This window comes from Plasmodium cynomolgi, chromosome 6, assembly GCF_000321355.1.
Source record: "Plasmodium cynomolgi strain B DNA, chromosome 6, whole genome shotgun sequence".
Taxonomy (NCBI): Eukaryota; Apicomplexa; class Aconoidasida; order Haemosporida; family Plasmodiidae; genus Plasmodium; species Plasmodium cynomolgi.
The window spans coordinates 671192-688223 of NC_020399.1; the positions used below are offsets into that span (position 1 = coordinate 671192).

General features: G+C 42.1%; 7 protein-coding genes across 7 annotated transcripts; 3 read left to right on the forward strand and 4 right to left on the reverse strand.

Moving 5' to 3' along the window:
- Positions 1 to 3533: 3533 nt before the first annotated feature.
- On the reverse strand, positions 3534 to 4420 carry PCYB_062460 (hypothetical protein; the record flags this gene model as incomplete). The annotated part of the gene is made up of 2 exons (XM_004221413.1): positions 3534 to 4099; positions 4318 to 4420. The coding sequence occupies 2 exons, from the start codon at positions 4418 to 4420 to the stop codon at positions 3534 to 3536; spliced, it is 669 nt and encodes a 222-aa protein (XP_004221461.1).
- Positions 4421 to 6267: 1847 nt separating this feature from the next.
- On the forward strand, positions 6268 to 7443 carry PCYB_062470 (26S proteasome non-ATPase regulatory subunit 13; the record flags this gene model as incomplete). The annotated part of the gene is made up of 2 exons (XM_004221414.1): positions 6268 to 6883; positions 6920 to 7443. 2 exons carry the CDS (start codon positions 6268 to 6270, stop codon positions 7441 to 7443), a joined length of 1140 nt encoding a protein of 379 aa, XP_004221462.1.
- A 290-nt stretch (positions 7444 to 7733) lies between these two features.
- PCYB_062480 (O-sialoglycoprotein endopeptidase) lies at positions 7734 to 9681 on the reverse strand (the record flags this gene model as incomplete). The annotated part of the gene is made up of 2 exons (XM_004221415.1): positions 7734 to 8976; positions 9095 to 9681. 2 exons carry the CDS (start codon positions 9679 to 9681, stop codon positions 7734 to 7736), a joined length of 1830 nt encoding a protein of 609 aa, XP_004221463.1.
- Positions 9682 to 10618: 937 nt separating this feature from the next.
- PCYB_062490 (RNA methyltransferase domain containing protein) lies at positions 10619 to 11441 on the forward strand (the record flags this gene model as incomplete). Its single annotated transcript, XM_004221416.1, has 2 exons — positions 10619 to 11264; positions 11401 to 11441. 2 exons carry the CDS (start codon positions 10619 to 10621, stop codon positions 11439 to 11441), a joined length of 687 nt encoding a protein of 228 aa, XP_004221464.1.
- A 425-nt stretch (positions 11442 to 11866) lies between these two features.
- PCYB_062500 (calmodulin) lies at positions 11867 to 12578 on the forward strand (the record flags this gene model as incomplete). Its single annotated transcript, XM_004221417.1, has 2 exons — positions 11867 to 12274; positions 12351 to 12578. The coding sequence occupies 2 exons, from the start codon at positions 11867 to 11869 to the stop codon at positions 12576 to 12578; spliced, it is 636 nt and encodes a 211-aa protein (XP_004221465.1).
- A 1325-nt stretch (positions 12579 to 13903) lies between these two features.
- PCYB_062510 (sexual stage surface protein Pvs28) lies at positions 13904 to 14308 on the reverse strand (the record flags this gene model as incomplete). Its single annotated transcript, XM_004221418.1, has 1 exon — positions 13904 to 14308. A coding segment is annotated over one exon (405 nt), but the record flags the coding sequence as incomplete, so codon positions are not given.
- Positions 14309 to 15946: 1638 nt separating this feature from the next.
- PCYB_062520 (ookinete surface protein Pvs25) lies at positions 15947 to 16673 on the reverse strand (the record flags this gene model as incomplete). Its single annotated transcript, XM_004221419.1, has 2 exons — positions 15947 to 15996; positions 16382 to 16673. 2 exons carry the CDS (start codon positions 16671 to 16673, stop codon positions 15947 to 15949), a joined length of 342 nt encoding a protein of 113 aa, XP_004221467.1.
- Between the last annotated feature and the right edge of the window lie 359 nt (positions 16674 to 17032).

Here is a 17032-nt window from a genome sequence, read left to right on the forward strand (position 1 = left end):
TTTTTTTTCAAGTTTCCTTTTGCGTCGAGTTGCACTCCTCTATAGCCAACTGATCGGATGGGCAGACTAAATTGGGTCCTCTTCCAATGCGACTATATACAAGCTTGTGCATGCGTGCGGGCAGACGCGATGTTGATTGTAAGCCCCTTTGACGTGATTGTGTGTAGGAGGCGAGCTAACCTCTTCGTGGCACGAATTAGTTGCACATACGATGGTACATGTACCGTGTGGCATATGGTGCTGGCACAAATGGGGGCCTCACACATGAGCTATCTTAAAATGTGGCTACTTCGATGCGGATTTTTAATTTCAATTAAAAACTCGAAGAGTTGTGAGCTCTTTGAAATATATTTTTGCGTTACGAGGCCACCGTGACACCAGGGTCTTTTATCAATTGCCTTAACGCGCTTAAGCCAAGTTGGGGTTTGCGGATGCGCTGACGCTTGGACGAGCGGACTCAACTGTTGCAAGGAAAACGTGTGTGTTTAAGAAATTGTGGAGATTGTGCTGCTAACCGCAAATGCGACTACCAGGCTAACAAACAGACAAGCCAATGGGCGCGGTAAAAAAAAAAAAAAGAAAAGATGGCATACAAATGCAAAATAACGTCAAAAGTATGCGACGCAGTCACTACAGGGAAATGCAGCAAAGCAGTGACCGCAGGGGGAGGGGCAGTAATCGCGCATTAATTAATTGCACCTTTTTATTGCTTTACTTAATTGTACATTTATTGCTTTAATTAATTACATGGGAAATGTATTTATATGAAAAGGCACACCGGCACAGGGGTACGCGTCTGCTGGGAACAGAATTGTTGCGTAATACGTAAAGGAGATGTTTTCCACGCGAGTGGCTAAAATGATGTTCTTTTTTTTTTATCTCCCCTTTTGCATTACGATTTCGAGTTTATTGCAACTCTATCGCAGGGATGGTTAAGGGGGTTTTTAGGCATAAGAAGAAATGGCAGTGATGTGTTTTTTTTATTTTTTTTCCTTCCCGATGCGCTTCAGCGTTTGGGGGCAAGAAAGGGGCACGCTCAGGTAAATGTGTGGTTGCAGTTACGCTGGTTGCGTGCCGTTGCTATTTCGAACAAAAAAAAAAGAAAATGCGTACAGGCGTATACATGTACATGAGTATAATATACTGATAAGCAGCAAAAGGAGGGGGGGAAAGATAAAATTAAAAACAAAAAATGGGAAAAAAAAAAAAACAAAATTCACTCATCCGTTCAACCATGCATTTATTTTGCTTCCCTTTATATATAATATAAGTATACATACAATATTTGGCATATGAAAAAACAAAACAAAATGGCGAAAAGGTTAAAACTTCCATAAATCCTCTTAAATGCGTTCGATGCGTATGGAAGTTGGCACAAAGATATAAAAAAAAAAAAAAAAAGGGAATTGAAAGGGAAAAAATAACAGCAAAGTTGATGAGTAAAAAATACGTATAAATAAAACTGAAAATGAAAACTTCATATAAAAACTGCAAAAAAAAAAAAAAAAAGAATTCATGTAAATACTTCATATAAAAAATTCATATAAAAAATTCATATAAAAAGTTCATATAAAAAATTCATATAAAAAAGCTGCGTTGAATTATTGCGTATAAAATTATTTACCATAACTTGGCAGTACGTTACGTTCACCTTGCAATATTTTTCTGCGCGCACGGGAAGTACAAAAAAATGATCAGTTCATTATTTTAAATTCCCTTCTCGTATGTAAAAGGGTAAACAAACAAAAATGGACTGTTTTTCTTTTTTTTTTTTTTTTTTTTTTATTCCCTCCTCGCAAACGTGAAAACATACATAATGCATGACATGTATATATTACGTGCATATTATTACGTACGAATTTACATGCCTCATATGTACTTATATTATTATATAGACTTAATATGCCGCGCGTCGAAAGGTTTCAAAGCGCGTCACAGGGGGATTTTGTGCCAATACAGGTAAAACCCCACTTCACGTTCCCACTCCGCATAAGTATAAACGACAAATACATTTGGCAAAAATACTTTTAATTTTTTTTTTTTTTTTTTACGTAAACTTAGCTGTGGGGGTGCTTTTTCTTTAGCAAAAACGAACTCAACTCAAATGTACATGGAATAAACCTCCACCCCTACGTAGTATACATATATATGGCATTTATGTTTTATGTACGTAGGCTGATCATGCATTGCGAGCGCTTTTATGTATATATGCCTGTCTGCATATATATATGCTTATTATATAATATGCTATATTATATGTAGGCATTTACCGCGCGAGTGGCAACGAGCTTTGGTAGCTCCATGAGGCTGTAGCTCAACTCAAGTGGTAAAATGGATGGGATCGATAAAACATTAACCAAAAAAAAAAAAAAAAAAAAATAACATATATGATGCGATGCAACGCAATGCGCATTTGTATGCATATGATTGAAGCTACCCTTAAGGCAATGCAGAAAGTATGCCAATTTTTTCTTATAAAGGTTGTACTTTGACATACAGTTTACAGTTTTTCCTATTACTTTTTGCAAAATTGGCACGATTAAATCACCCGGACGGATGTCCTTCTCCCCATTTTGTCCGTTTTAAGGGGACTACTCCACATGGGGGGAAGTCCAGGCGCGCAAAGCAGTGGACGCCAAAAGTATGGCATAATGTTGTATGTACATACCGAAGGGGTGACCTTCCAGGGCAGAACATTCCAACGAAACGAGAAGTAAAATAAATTGTGCGACTCGCGTTAAAATCGCCAACCCAGAGCGGTAACACAGAACGCATTCATATGTGAAAATTGACATGCAACTTGGTAAAATAGGTTAAAATGCAACCACTTACGTGCAGAACGGTGAAAATAGTTGCTTCCTCTCTGCGTAATTAAAAACGTTTAAGCGAAAATTGCCACCCGTTTTTCTCACAGAAATTAAGCTTCGGCCCTCGGCATTTAATTCGCGAATACGCCTAAATGATATTTGCCCATTGGTTGTATACTGCACAGAAAAAAAAAAAATTTACCTGAACGGTCATAATTTTTTGTCAAACGAGGATGTAAATTGGGGAGAAATTCCTACTCCCCGCTGTTTTGTGTGCGTTTTTTTTTTTTTCTTTTAATCTGCACAAAATGGCTAGCTGTTTTGCTTTTCCGTTTTTTGCTCCTCATGTGTGCAGGGTGATAATGACGGGAAAAAAACGCAACAAAACTGCGTAACATTCTGTTATACGTTAAATGGCGGGGTGAAGTGAAAGGACCGTTTTGTGCCTCTTACTGTGCCATTTTTAAAAATTCTACCCTTGGAAAAAAATACCACTGCTGCGGGAAAGCACAAAAGCATAATAAGCCAAGGTGCACATATATATATTTATATACCCGCATGTATGAATTCACCATAGTGGCGCAGCTTTCTGGTCATCTTTGCAGAAAAGATGCCAAATAGGAAGAGCTCGCTACGCGCGCATCCACGCTGCAGCAGTTACAGTTCGCCCCATGGATACATTAAATCCCCCACGCGCATATTATATCACCACGCCGTCCCGAAACACTAAACATACAAATCATTTGAAGCGTCTATGTGAGATAACCTAACGCACAGCTTATTTTTGCACTTCATGTACAGCGGAATGCTCATCCGAACAAAATTGTGACTCCTTAGAAAGTCTTCCACGCCCAGGCAGTTCGTTCTCTGAAATAGGAAGTACACGAGTCTGTTCGCATAAGTGCTGTACTCCTGGGAGGAGAAAGGGTTAAATATTTTAACTGCTGCATAACCGTTTGCTTCGTTAACAAACCCTTTCCATTCGACGCAGGAATGTGTTGCCCTTTTGTTTATTCCCAAGTTGGGGCTCAAAGTGGGTAATTTACTTCTTCCAGCACGAGGTTCGTCTATCTCAATGTCGTCCTCCTCTCTGATTTTATCACCCCAGCTATCTGTGTCAGAATCTTCGAATTGTGAAAAGGGCGTCAAGTTGTACGTGCTTCCCATTTGCTTATCTGCGTCTAGAATGTCCATATCGCTCGGTATGAACTTACACAAATGGAAGAGGGTCTGGTCTAGCACATCGTCGGTGGGGAAGAAATAGTGCACTCGGTTCGTCAGCTCTTCGTTCCCTGCAGGAGGGTAGTTTTGGCAAAGTTGCGGGTAAAAGTGAATGTGTTGTACCGCGCTCCTGATGCTAACCGGCTGGGCTGTGCGTCTCTGCGTCTATGCAAGCCGTGTTAGCCACCCCCGCGTGCTACACAACGATATGCATCGCATGGAATGCTGAACTATGTGGCGTGGCAAAATGGAATGCCCTTTTTCTTAATTTGCATGCTGCACAACATACTTCTTATATTTTTCTTCAAAGAATACTGTAGAGACTCAATCTGCTTTTTGCTCCTCTTGAGGGAGGCCCCACCACCACTTGGTAAAATGGCCTCCTTGTCCATTTACTGCACTGAGGAAGAAAAAAAAAAAAAAAAAAAAACTTTTGGTAACACGCAAAAAATGGGGACTTCACCATATGACGCTTTAAACTTTGCAAAATTATTCACGAAAAAAAGAATGACCTAGTTGATCAACTGAATTATCTACCCCTTCGGCAATATATTTTTTAAAGCTGCATGTGTGAAGTGGACACCTGGGGTGTTGTCACAGAGCGTTTGAAATAGGAAGGAACAGAAAGGGACATGAACATGGAGTGGTAAAATGCCTCTCAGGGAAAATCACATTTTGACATTTTTTTTTTTTTTTGCGTACCAATTGGACTTGCCTGCAATTTGGTATATGCTTCCATTGAGACGTTCACAAAGTTGGCTTATAACATGGTGCGCTCTTTTATCGGGCCCTTTCACGAAAGGGGTCCCCTTTTGGTCACAGCCGTGGGGTTAGCAAGCGGCAGGGGGACACCGTGGGATGGTTATTTGACGCGAAGGCATACGTGATGAGAAAGACGCATGGGTCGTAACTGGCCTTTTATAGCGCCTAATTTGATGGCTTTTCCCATTGATGTCCATTTTATTTTCCCTCCAACGTTGAATCGTTAGAAGTTATGTCTTTATTCTTTTCCGTTTTTCTCTCCGTTACACCTTTTTGCGCACATAATGGGATGTACAATTGTGACATAAACGTAGGGAGTGTCTGCGTGGGCGCCATTTTTACCGAGACGAGCACCGCGCTGTCTCTCACCCATTTGGTTTCCATTGTGTGAAGTCCCCCCTGGAAAGGAAGAAGGTACGCCTTTAAAATGGTTAGGTGGTCATATAACCGAGGCATTCATGTAAAGTCCTTTTTGGTAGCCTCCTCAGATTGGCAAGTCGATGACAGTGTTCGCCAGGAGTTACACATAAGGATATGGTACACCATAAAATGGCTAAGTTTTTTTTTTTTTTTTTCCCCATCCAGCTTCTCCAGCCTTAGCCTAACGCGGCTACTCCTTCCTGTTGGTGCGTCAGAATTTCGATCCACACGTAAGTAGCACATAAGGTTGAAAAAAATATTTTTGAAGATCACCGGGATTGCCTTTTTTCGCGCCGTGCCCCTGGTCTGTTCTCACGAATTGCTGCAAGTGCAAAACGGTTTATGTTTTTTCCTTTTTAAAAAAATTAGCTATTCAGTTGGCACTTTTAATTATGTAAAAAAAAAAAAGGGGTAGGGAAAAAAAAAACACACTTTGATTGCCCCACTTTGTGCATAAGTACGTTCCTTCTTTTTTTGTCTTTTTTTTTTTTTGCGTACACGTTTTGTAACGCCTTTGCTTAGATTTTTGTTCCCATTATACTTCACCTGTCGCTTTATTTGCAGCTTATCTTGCCCTTATCTGGGAAGGCGTTATTGCGTGGATTGTATAGTGGGGGCTGCTTCACGTGAAGTCTCATTTGGATTGCTTCACCCGGATGGCATACTCCCCCCCATTGTACGTAAGCAGCATATTATACTTGCTTACCTGTTTTGTACTATGAGTCCGCGTGAGATTTTGGCCCTAGCTGAGCGTAAGAAGTGAACGACACGCCAGACTGATAGGAGAGGCTTATTGTGTAGCACTACCCCCTGCAGAGCCACCATCCGATGAGGCACTCAACGCGTACTGACCGGTAGAAAGTCTTGAGTTTGCCCCTCTCCCTCGTATTGTGTGTTTATAGCTTCCACCGGGTGAGTGCCCAAGTGAGCCATCCCAAGGGTTAAGTGGCACACACGAAACGCGACATCTTTTGAGGTGCCCACTTTGGCAGTCATTTTTTGAAGCCCCCCATTTGAGAGACTCTTTTTTTTTTGGGCACCCTTTAAACCGCTACGGATGGCAACGACGGCGGAGGAAATCAGCGGTCTGCTGGACGAAAACGAGAACATGCTGATCGGGGAGCTGCAGGGAAAGTATGACTTCATAAATTTCAACGAAATGAAAAATTACAAAGAAAAGAAGTTCCACCATGAGTTAACATTAGAAGTACAAAAATTTATTAACAATAAAAATGTCCAAGTGAAAGATAAATTTAGACTTTTCTACACATACCTCTCCCCCTTGATGAGTAAGTTGAAGAAAACGATATATGCAGAGTTGCTTTACATCGTGACGGCCAAGTTTGATGCTAATTGGACTATCACCTATTTGAAAGAATCAGAAAAGAATTTAGAAAATGATAAAGATGCTATCATTATATATAGATGTATCCGCATACTGAAGTATATCGAATTAGGCGATTTTAAAAGTTGCGAAAATGAAATCGAGAGTACCAAAAATCTACTCCAAGGGGTCATAGGATTAAATATAGTAGCACATAAATTTTACAATTTTGCTATTATGAATTATTATAAAATATTAAGTAAGTCAGACTTGTTCGTTAAGTATGCTTTACTGTACTTAGCATATACTCCGTTGAATGATTTGGATGAAGTGGAGAAAATCGATATAGGTACTCATATTTGTATGCACTCGATAATAAGTGAAGATGTGTATAATATAGGGGAGATCATCCAGCTGCCACTCATCAATGTATGCTTAAAAAACAACGAACAAACGAATTGGCTGTATCAGCTAATTTATGTTTACAATGAAGGGAATATTGAAATTTTTAACCAAGTGGTACAGACTTACGAAGAGAATATTAAGAATTCGCTTCTCAAAGATTATGAGAGGAATATGCTAAAAAAAATTACTCTCCTTGCTCTCATGGATTTAGCTTTTAAAAAAAAAAAACAAAGATCGGATATTTCGTTTGAAGAAATTGCACAACATTGCAAAGTGGATGTGAACGAAGTGGAGAAAATGCTCATAACAGCTAAGAGTAAAAATATTATTACTTGTCAAATTGACGAAATTCAAAAGTCAGTGAAGATTATGTGGGTGAAGCCACGAGTGCTCAACGATGAAAAAATTTTCTTTATGAAGGAGAGCATAGACAAGTGGATCACGCATTCGAAGAACTTGCTCACCTACATGGAGGACCTCTCTGTCGAGCTGCTGATATCGTAGTGTGGGTGGCGGCATCCCCAGCTTGCCCCTGCCCTGTGCGACCCGGCCAGGGGGCAATTTACCCCCCGCGTTTATCCCCGCGTTTACCCCGCACGTTTACCCCGCACGTATACCTCCCATAATTGCCAATTTTTTTTTTACAACTTTTGCATCACATCTCCCTTTTAAGCGCTCCCCTTTTTAAAAAAATTGACGCATCGGTGAGTGCCACAGCGCTGGCACGCGGAGTGGACGAGGCTTCACAAATGTGCTGCCTCCTCCTCGCTGCCCCTTATGCGTAGGGGCCATCCCTACCTCCACGTCACGAGCACGTCGTCTGTCCGGTACCTCTGGTGGATACTTATATTATTAAAGTTGTAGATTTCCTTATTTTTGGTATTCAAATATTCAAGGTACCCCGTGTAGGCAATCATGGCACCGTTATCCACACAGTAGCTGTGGTCCATAAATCCAATTTTGATATTTTTCTGTTTTGCCATTTTCTTCATCATATTTTGTAAGAAAACGTTGCAGCCAACTCCCCCCACAATGATCACCTCCTTGCTGTTCGTGAAGGCGATGGCTCGTTCGGTGATTTCGATGAGCATGCTGAATATGTGGTGTTGCAGGCTGTAGCAGATTTGTATTTTCCGCTTTTCTTCGTCCGTCAGGTTGGCGCCGCTATGTGGATGCTCTTCGCTGGGGGCCTTGCAAAGGTTCCCCCCCCCTTTGTCGCTCCCAGCCGCGGTTTCGTCCGAGCTGGAGTCAAAAAAATCGCTCTCCGTCTCGATGGCGCCGTCGTCCTCCTCCGCGTAGTGGTCGTCCTCCCCGTAGTTCTTCTTCCCGCCGATGCTGCAGATGACATTCTCTTCGTAGTAGGAGCTGCCCTGCACGCCCGCGTGAATGCTCAAGTTGGGCTGCGGAAAGAGTTGCGTGCCGCCGGGCGCAGCGCCATCATTTGCGTCGCCTCCGATTGCGTCGCCTCTGATTGCGTCGCCTCTGATTGCGTTTCCTTCGTCCGCGTCGCCCTCTCCATAGTCTTCTTCCTCACCATTGACATCGCACGCATCGCTTTTCCCCCCCTGGTTGTGCTTCCCCTCACTCGCTTCTTCCCCGTCGTGCCGCTTCTTCCTTTTTGGGGCGTTTTGATCGCCCAGTGGTGGCTTCCCCCCGTCTTCGCCCTTCCCCTTTTTGCCTCGCTTGGTTAAATACCTGGAGAAATACTTGCTCACGTAGTAGTCGTACCCGCTGAACGAAATGTCCATCCCTTTTATGGTGTAGGGGAAGAAGAGCAGCTCGGTGTAGTCACACGGGTCCTCCCTCATGGGCTTATTGGGCTTATTAGGCGTGTTGGGATCATTAGGCGTGTTGGGGTCATTTGGCGTACTGGGCTTATTTGGCCCGTTGGGATCATTTGGCGCACTGGGCTTATTTGGCGTATTGGGCTCATTTGGCGTATTGGGCTCATTTGCAGCGCTGTGCTCCTGAGGGGCAGTGTCCCTCGCTTCCCCCTCCGGAATGTGGCCACCATAAGGGTCCCCGCTTATTGGTTCTCTCCCCGCAAAAGACACAACTATTGAGTCTATTTTTTTTTTTTTTTTTTTTTTTTTTTTTTTTCTTTTCTTCCAAATTTAGCAGATATTTCTTCCTAGCCAATAATTCCACATTATACCCAGGAGAAGGAGAATTTGAAATTCTGAGAATCCTCGCAGATCTGTCGATGACATTTCCAATAGCTATGTCTAAGGTCTCTCCGATGATTTCGTACCTCTTCTTGTGATTGTTGAAATAAATGATCTGTGTGTTGCTTCCACTGACGTATAAAATAATGGGGTGATAAAGCTTGGTTATAAAAATGCCCATTTCGATGTGGGCAATGCAGTGATTGACTCCGATGACGGGAATATTGAAGAGGAGGGAAAAAAATTTACTTATATTGTAGGCAATGTAGAGAGCGGAGCCAATTCCTGGCCCTTTTGTATAGCATATTAAATGTATGTCTGTTATTTTTATCTTCAATTTATTAAGACATTCTTTAATCATCTCGATGATGTAGTACTTGTGGTGCGCGTTAATTTGTCTTGGGATAAATCCGCAGCCAATTTCGGAGACGTACGTTCTTCTCATATTCATCAGAATTTTTAAGTCACTATTTATGATGCTGACCCCCAGTTTGTTCGCACTTCCTTCTAGCCCCAGGATGTACTTGGGTGGTTGCGGCAGGGTACTGGGACCCCCCGCGGTGGAGTCATTTATCATGTCGCAAAGGGGTGGCAGTCAACAAAAGAGTAAAAAAACGGTAGACAGATAAATATCCGCTTCCCTTCGGAATATCACCCTAAAGAAATTAAAAAATTCGTTTTTCTCCCTTAAAAAGGATATGAAAGTACAGCTCTGGTGCATCGAAATTGAGAAAAAAGCACCGCCCCCGGTCATATAGAGGGAAAGGAGAAGACCGGTATGGCTAACAACTCTTTTGCTCCCTTAAAAAAGAAAACCCATTCTGCGCATGAACTGCTGTTGCGTTGGTGTCCCGCGGAGGGGCTCCAAAAAAAAGTTCACTTGCTCCAGAAGCGCCCCGCGAGTTTAGGCGAGCGAAAAGGAGAAATTGTAGCGGTTCGGGCGATGTTATTGCCGTTCAGGAGATGCGGATGGAAGGGGTAAAATAACTCCGCGAAAAGGTATCCCTTTTTTTTTCGCGCTCCAAAATGCAACCAACATGTACAAGAAAATAAAAAATATGAAAATATGAGCATGTCAAAATGCGAAAATATATGTTAAATATATTTATGTATAATTTTTATTTATGTAGGCATCCACGACAAACTGCTATTTTTTAGTTTTTTTTTTTTTTTTTTTTTTTTTTTTTTTTTCTCCGCTAAAGGCACCCCCCCCCCTTCCCCGAAGAACTCCACCCAAGATGGAAATTGGACATACTTTTATGTTCTTCTTCTTTTTGCTCCTGTCAGCGTATGTTCCCGTGCGAAAATATTGCAAGGCCAAGTTGAAGAAACGGAAATGTGGCGCTTTTGCCCCCAAGGGAAGGTTCAATGACGTTTTCCCAGAAACATTATGTTCCGAAGAGATCGGTAGTTCGTGATACCCCCGCGGTAAAAACAGAGTCCGCCATTTAACCGTCCACTGGTTTTACAAAGCGCAGGCGGAGTAGAACGGGAATCCCCTCGGGCGCAGCGAAATGGCCAGCCCAAGTGGGGAAGTAACCCTAAGGGGGGAAGTCATCCCGAGTGAAGAAGTAACCCTAAGGGGGGAAGCCATCCCAAGTGGGGAAGCCATTCCATGTGAAGAAGTAACCCTAAGGGGGGAAGACCCCGCGGGGTGCCCCCAAATGTACGTGGCCATTTACAACATAGGGAAGAAGAAAAACATCGGGAGCATCGTACGAAGTTGCGTTGCCTTCAGGGTCAGCAAAATTTTCGTCGTGAGTCGAAAAAAAAACGAAGTCAACTTTTTTGGCCACATGGGTACATGTGAATATATAACCATAGAGTATTTCTGCAGCATGAAGGAGCTGAAGACCCACCTGCGCGAGAATGACATTTTATTGTATGGATGCGAAATAACAGGGAGTGCTATACCTGTGACGAGACATCCCTTTGTAAATAAAGATACGGCCTTTTTATTTGGAAATGAAGGAACAGGAATTAATGATGAAACGCTCAGCTATTGCGACAAAATAATTTATATCCCTCAGTATGGCAATGGCACGTGTTCTCTCAACGTGTCCGTTTCGTGTGCCATCATTTTGCATCACTTTGCTGTGTGGGCGGATTATCCCGAGGTGGCCATTTCGGGAAAAAAATTTGTCCTCAATAAATGCGCAAGTAAATTGGAGCGATATTTAAACCCTTCGGATGACTTGCTCCGTCAGATTAGTGAGAAACGCAAAGAGCGGGCAGCAGCCAAGCAGGCCTCCCCCGATTCAGCGGACACCCATTTTGCCAACCTCTCCGTCAACAGTTTCCCTGGTTAAGCAGCAGGGAGCACGCCGCACGAATTGACACACGTACTCCTCCCCGCAGATGGAGCAGCGTCCCGGTTGACTTTCCTTCCGAGAAGAAAAAAAAAATTCGCTGCACTACACAATATTCTGTTGGTCACCCTAACTGTACCGAGCCGCATGTTAGAGGACTTCCTTTATTTTTCTGCATTTTTAACAAGTGTGATATATGTACTTACTCGTTCGTCACCATTTTGTGGCTCCTTCACTTCCGCACGCGAGGTTGACATTCTTTGGCTAGTTGGAGCAGGTGGGAAATTTTTCCACGTGAGCGCACTGGAAAAAGTCACACACACACATGCACATGGACAAACATGTGCACATACGTACATTACAAGGTATATATACCCCCCCTGCCGTATACTCCTGCTTTTGTAACCCACCCAACCTACTGCTGAAGAGCGACCCACATGTGAAGAAGGCAAAATGCAAAGCAGCATATCTCAGGAAAAGCTCCAGTTGATGCAAAAAAACTTTAACCTTGTGGATAACAACAAAGATGGGAAAATTACTGCGGAGGAATTTAAGACGCTCTTGCGATTGCTCGGGCAAACCAGAACAGAGAAAGAGATGGACGAGATGGTGGACAACCATTTTGAAGACGCAGTAGGGGGGGAGGAGCAGGAGCAGCCGGAAGCTGCTGAGGCTGCCGATAAGGGAAAAGCAGACAAAGGGACGCCAAGTGAAGCGAAGCAATCGAGCGGTCAGAAAAACCCAGCCAAAGCTACCCCAAATCACGATCGAATAAAAAACCTAATCGCAAAGCTGAACAATTTTAAAGATGAAGACAAAAAAAAAAATAGCTCAAATGGCCCAAATAATAGAACATGTGATGTATATGCAAAGAACGAATTGATGAACAAAAAAAAAACACATCAACTTTGAAACCTTTTTGAGGATATTTCTTGAGACTTATAAGGAACCCTTATCGGTAGACGAGCTAATCACCTCGTTTGAATTTTTCGACAAAGAAAAAAGTGGCTATCTCGATGAGGAGAAGGTGAGATTTATTTTGAAGAACAGCGATGAGAGGTTGGTGGATGAGGACATGAAATTGTTTTTGAAATCGTTAAACTTGATGGATAAGGACAAAATTGATTATGTCACTCTGGCGAAGCGGCTCAAGAATGTGACCTAAGAGAGGGGGTGGCCTTGCTGCCGACCCCATCATCTCATCGGTTTAGCGGCTTAGCAGTATATAGCGATATTACACCATTCGGGGAGACGGTTCGCTTCCTCCCCCCGGTGCTACAGCCTTTGGAGGGCACCTTTTTGTGCCCCTGCACATGAAACATGTGCAGGAGTGCATTTATATATGTGTTCGTTTGTTTGTTATTTTTTTTACGTGTTTGCCTTTTTGCTACTTTTCAGTTCGCTCGTTTATTTGCACGCCTGCCTCAGGGGAGGGCGTGCCACCAAGTGTGAGACACACGAACAAGCAAGAAAACATTTCCTTGTTTTCGTACTTTCGCGTTTTCTCTTTTTTGCATTTTCCCCTTTTCCTGCGTTCGTTCTTTTAAGACTCCTCATTCGGTTAAACATTATCGTTGGTCATTGTTTTGAGGGTGCACAAAAAAAAAATGAAATAAATGCACATATAGCCACAGACGCAGACACAAAACATATACACAAAACACACATACAACACATGCGCACAGTGCTATGTACAGCCAGCCACAACAAAAAAACGGATGGCCCCAATCAAAGGGGCTGTATCATAATTACAACAAAGGCGAATGACAAATTATGCACAAACGGTTTGGGTAATTTTCCACAGCGAAAAAAAAAAAAAGGGCTAGCTGTTAATTGCTTAACAGCGGAAGGGGTAAAACAAAAATGCACACCATTGCCGCAACCCAGGTCACCAGGCGTTGCGATCCTTTTCGGCGAAAAAAAAATATATTGCTTTCACATTGTCACGATACATTTGAACGTACAAAATCACAATATGGGTGCCACTAAATTTTAAGCTAACAGCAACGCAACTGGGTGAGGGTGCTTCTCCAAGGCATAAGTGCACAAATAAGTGCTCTTTCTCCAGGTCGATGTACTTTCCTCTTTGTGCATACGACTTGTACTGACTCTGTGAGACCCTTCTTCTCCCCTAGTGTGTGCGTGTAGAATAGTCTACACTAATGACATCATAAAGAAAGCGAATACAGCTAGTATGCTGATTACTGCAGATCCGTTCATGAGACTGTAAGCTGCTCCTGTTGCTCCACCGCTGCCTTGTCCTCCGCTACCTTGTCCACCGCTACCTTGTCCGCCGCTACCTTGTCCACCGCTACCTTGTCCACCGCTGCCTCCTCCGCCGCTTCCTTGTCCACCACTTCCCTTCGCAACACATTTGTAATAATTCTCAGTCAATTTACATTCTTCGTTTGCCTTACACTTCAACGCGCAATCAGTTTTTCCTGGCTTTACACATTTTTTAGATTCATCCAATGCGTTTCCTATGTCACAAGAGCACGTGACGAAATTTGTATCATCGGGATCTAAGATGCACTTTCCCTTACCACACATAATACCGTTACATTTATCTGGAACGCACACATCGTTCTCTAAGGTGTATTGTGATATGCAGGTGCATTTTAATGCTCTTTCCTCATCACTCGCTTTGGTGTTTATGCACATAGCATAATCTCCACAATTTTTGTTTGCATTTTGTGCATCTGTGCAATTGCGTTTTTCCTCGCAAGTGTTTTCATTTGCCAGCACAAACCCGTTGTTGCATTTGCATTCAAAATAATTGCCCGTTTGGACTACAAAGCCATTTTTACACTGTGTGTCCGCAGTGACCTTTGCGAAGGTGTAGTTAGCCGCAAGTACGAAGGCCAAAAGGAATAGCAAACTGTGGTAGGTATTCATTTTGAACAAAGGGTGGCGCAAAAGTGGAGATGGAGGATGAGCTGAGTTGGGTATTCTCTCAAAAAGGGAGACTTTTTTGTGTAATGCAGTTGGTAGACGAATGGAAACAAACAAAATCAAAATGTGAAACAAGAGAGGAATGGACGTGAGAAAATGTGTAAGTCGAAATGAACAAATAAATAAAAGCTAATGGAAATAATAATGTGGAAATAAAAAAATACAATACTGCTTTTTTAATTTTTTTTTTACATTTCATGTTTGTCCAATCGTTAACTCACTGGCGGCTTTGTTTTATCTTTTTTTTTTTATGTTCTGAAAAGTCATGTAGCTACAACAAAATTTGGGAAAAAAAAAAAAAAAAAAAAAATTTCATTACTGGGAAGCATTTTGGCTAGTTCCTATTTATTCACTTCTCCCGTTAAAGTTCGGCAGGAAAAGACATTCAATCACAGTCAAGAAAAAACAGAGTTTCCCCATACTAAAATGATCGGCGCACTTTACTCCCTAGTAATAACTGCTCTGTCTAAGACGTGTCATCTGCAACTGCAACGGTGTAGCTACATTGCTAGCCATATGCAGTAAAAAATCTGCAATAATTGTACGACATCGTAATTACAAAACCTGTGTCATCTGGCTATACCCAGCTCATCCGTAACTTCTATGCAGCCATGAGGACATTTTTCAAAAAGGTGTGAACGACCAGCTGAGCGCGTGTTTACTCACATTGCTTCCCACTTGGGCATTGCTTTAATGCACAACGTTAGTACATTTGTAGCCCCAATTAGGACCACACAAATTAAGTAGACAGATCTGTGCATCATGCAAGTGTCCATTTTTTTTTTGTGGACATTGTGGATCACCTCATTGGAACAAAACTACGACGAGATGACACATCGAATTCCCCATCGGCAACAACTTTGTGATTGAGCCAAAAATGGGATTGCCCACTTGCGCGTTGTATCTATACAAAAACATCGTGTACGAATTCGCTTACCTATATAGCTCACTGCGAGCTTGGAAAAGGATGAAAAAAATAGGATGTCCCTATTTGTAGGTAACCCCAGCCATTGGGGAAAAATGGCTGTATGTTAAGATGGATTTGCTGAGCTAGCCAAATGTAAAAAAAAAAAAAAAAATCCCAATTCGAAAAATGGCGAAAGTTAGTAGAACAAAGCAGTTATGCGCGGCGAAGCAATTGAACGCAGGGCCACAAAAGACAGCCTGTTGCGCTTTACAGCAAAGCGGCGCCGAGGACTCCTTCTCCTGAGACTATTTGTCCAGTTTTGTCTTTCCCACGGCGGTATTCTTTTTCATTTCAGCTGTTTATTTTAATTTTTTGTTTCAATTTTAAAAATTAATTTTTTTTTTTTTTTGCTTAAACAGGAGGAGTTGCGCCGCCTCGGTAACGTTTCACCATCGCTCCTCTGGTCAAACAAAGTTTCGAACTTTGGAAAAGAAGCTAACTCGCGCGGTTCAAAGGAGTAGGCACACATGGGTGTGCACTTGCTCGCCTGAACATTGCGCGTTGTACAAATGGGCGGTTAACGAAGCAAGGCGAATAGTGGGAAAAAAAAAAAAAAAAACACTTCATCGCTTCGTTATTTCATAACATAGTGACTTGATCACATCATCACTGTGTCAGTTCAGTAAAGAAAAGTATTTTAACTCAAAAAATTTGCGCCCCTTAGCTGCGCAAGTTTTGCACTTATATGACGTACGAAAGGACTACCAGGATGATAAAAAAGAGGGAGAGGTTTAGGATGTTAAATACAGAATAGGAAAGGCATTCATTTTTCTCCTTGTCGAAATTAAAGCCTTCCATACACTGACATTTGTAAATTCCTTCAACATTTTTGCAAACTTCATTGTCTGTATTACATTTTAATTGACAAGCAGTTTCTCCCGTTTTGGTACATTTTTGTTCATCTTCTGGATTGGGGACTTTGCCAATAGCGCATGAACATCCTGCACTTTGGACTTCCGTGAGGTATTCAACAATGCATTCACCACTTTCTCCACAATCCTTATTTTCACATACATCAAGTACACAATCTCCTTCCTTCAAAGTGTAACCCTCAATGCATTCACATTTGTACGTGCTTTCCTGTTCCTCTTCTGTGATTTTTATACACTTGCCAAATTCCCCACATGTTTTGTCTAGGGTTTCTTCCTTACATTCATTTTTTTCTTCACATGTATCTTCGGAAAGGTGCACCAGCCCTTCGTTACATATACACTTAAAGTGGTTACTCATTTGAGCAAGATGTCCATTTTTGCATACTGTGTCTACCGTGACAGCTGCCTTGCTATACTTTAGCGCAATTTGGACGAGGAAAAAAATGAAGAGGCTGTAGTAGGTGTTCATTTTTGCCGAGTGGAGTTGTTATAGGGGGGTGTGCAGTACAATGGGGAGCGTTCCTTTCCAATCGGATGGCGGTGAGTAGGTCTTGTTGTCGGCGGACGGCAACCTTTGCAGCAGCACGTTGTGGAGCGGGCGAACGGTCGAATGCACAAACGGGTGAATAAGCAAACAATCGAAAATGACAAATAGCAAATCACAAAATGAACAGTCGAACAAACAAATCAGCGCAGTGAAACGAAAGTCAGAACAAGGTGATTGTAGAAGAGAAAGGACTAATAAAAATTTTATTTTTTGGGAATAAAAAAAAGAAATGAATAAAGTTAATTTATTTTTTACATGCTCTTTTTTTTTTTTATTTGTAT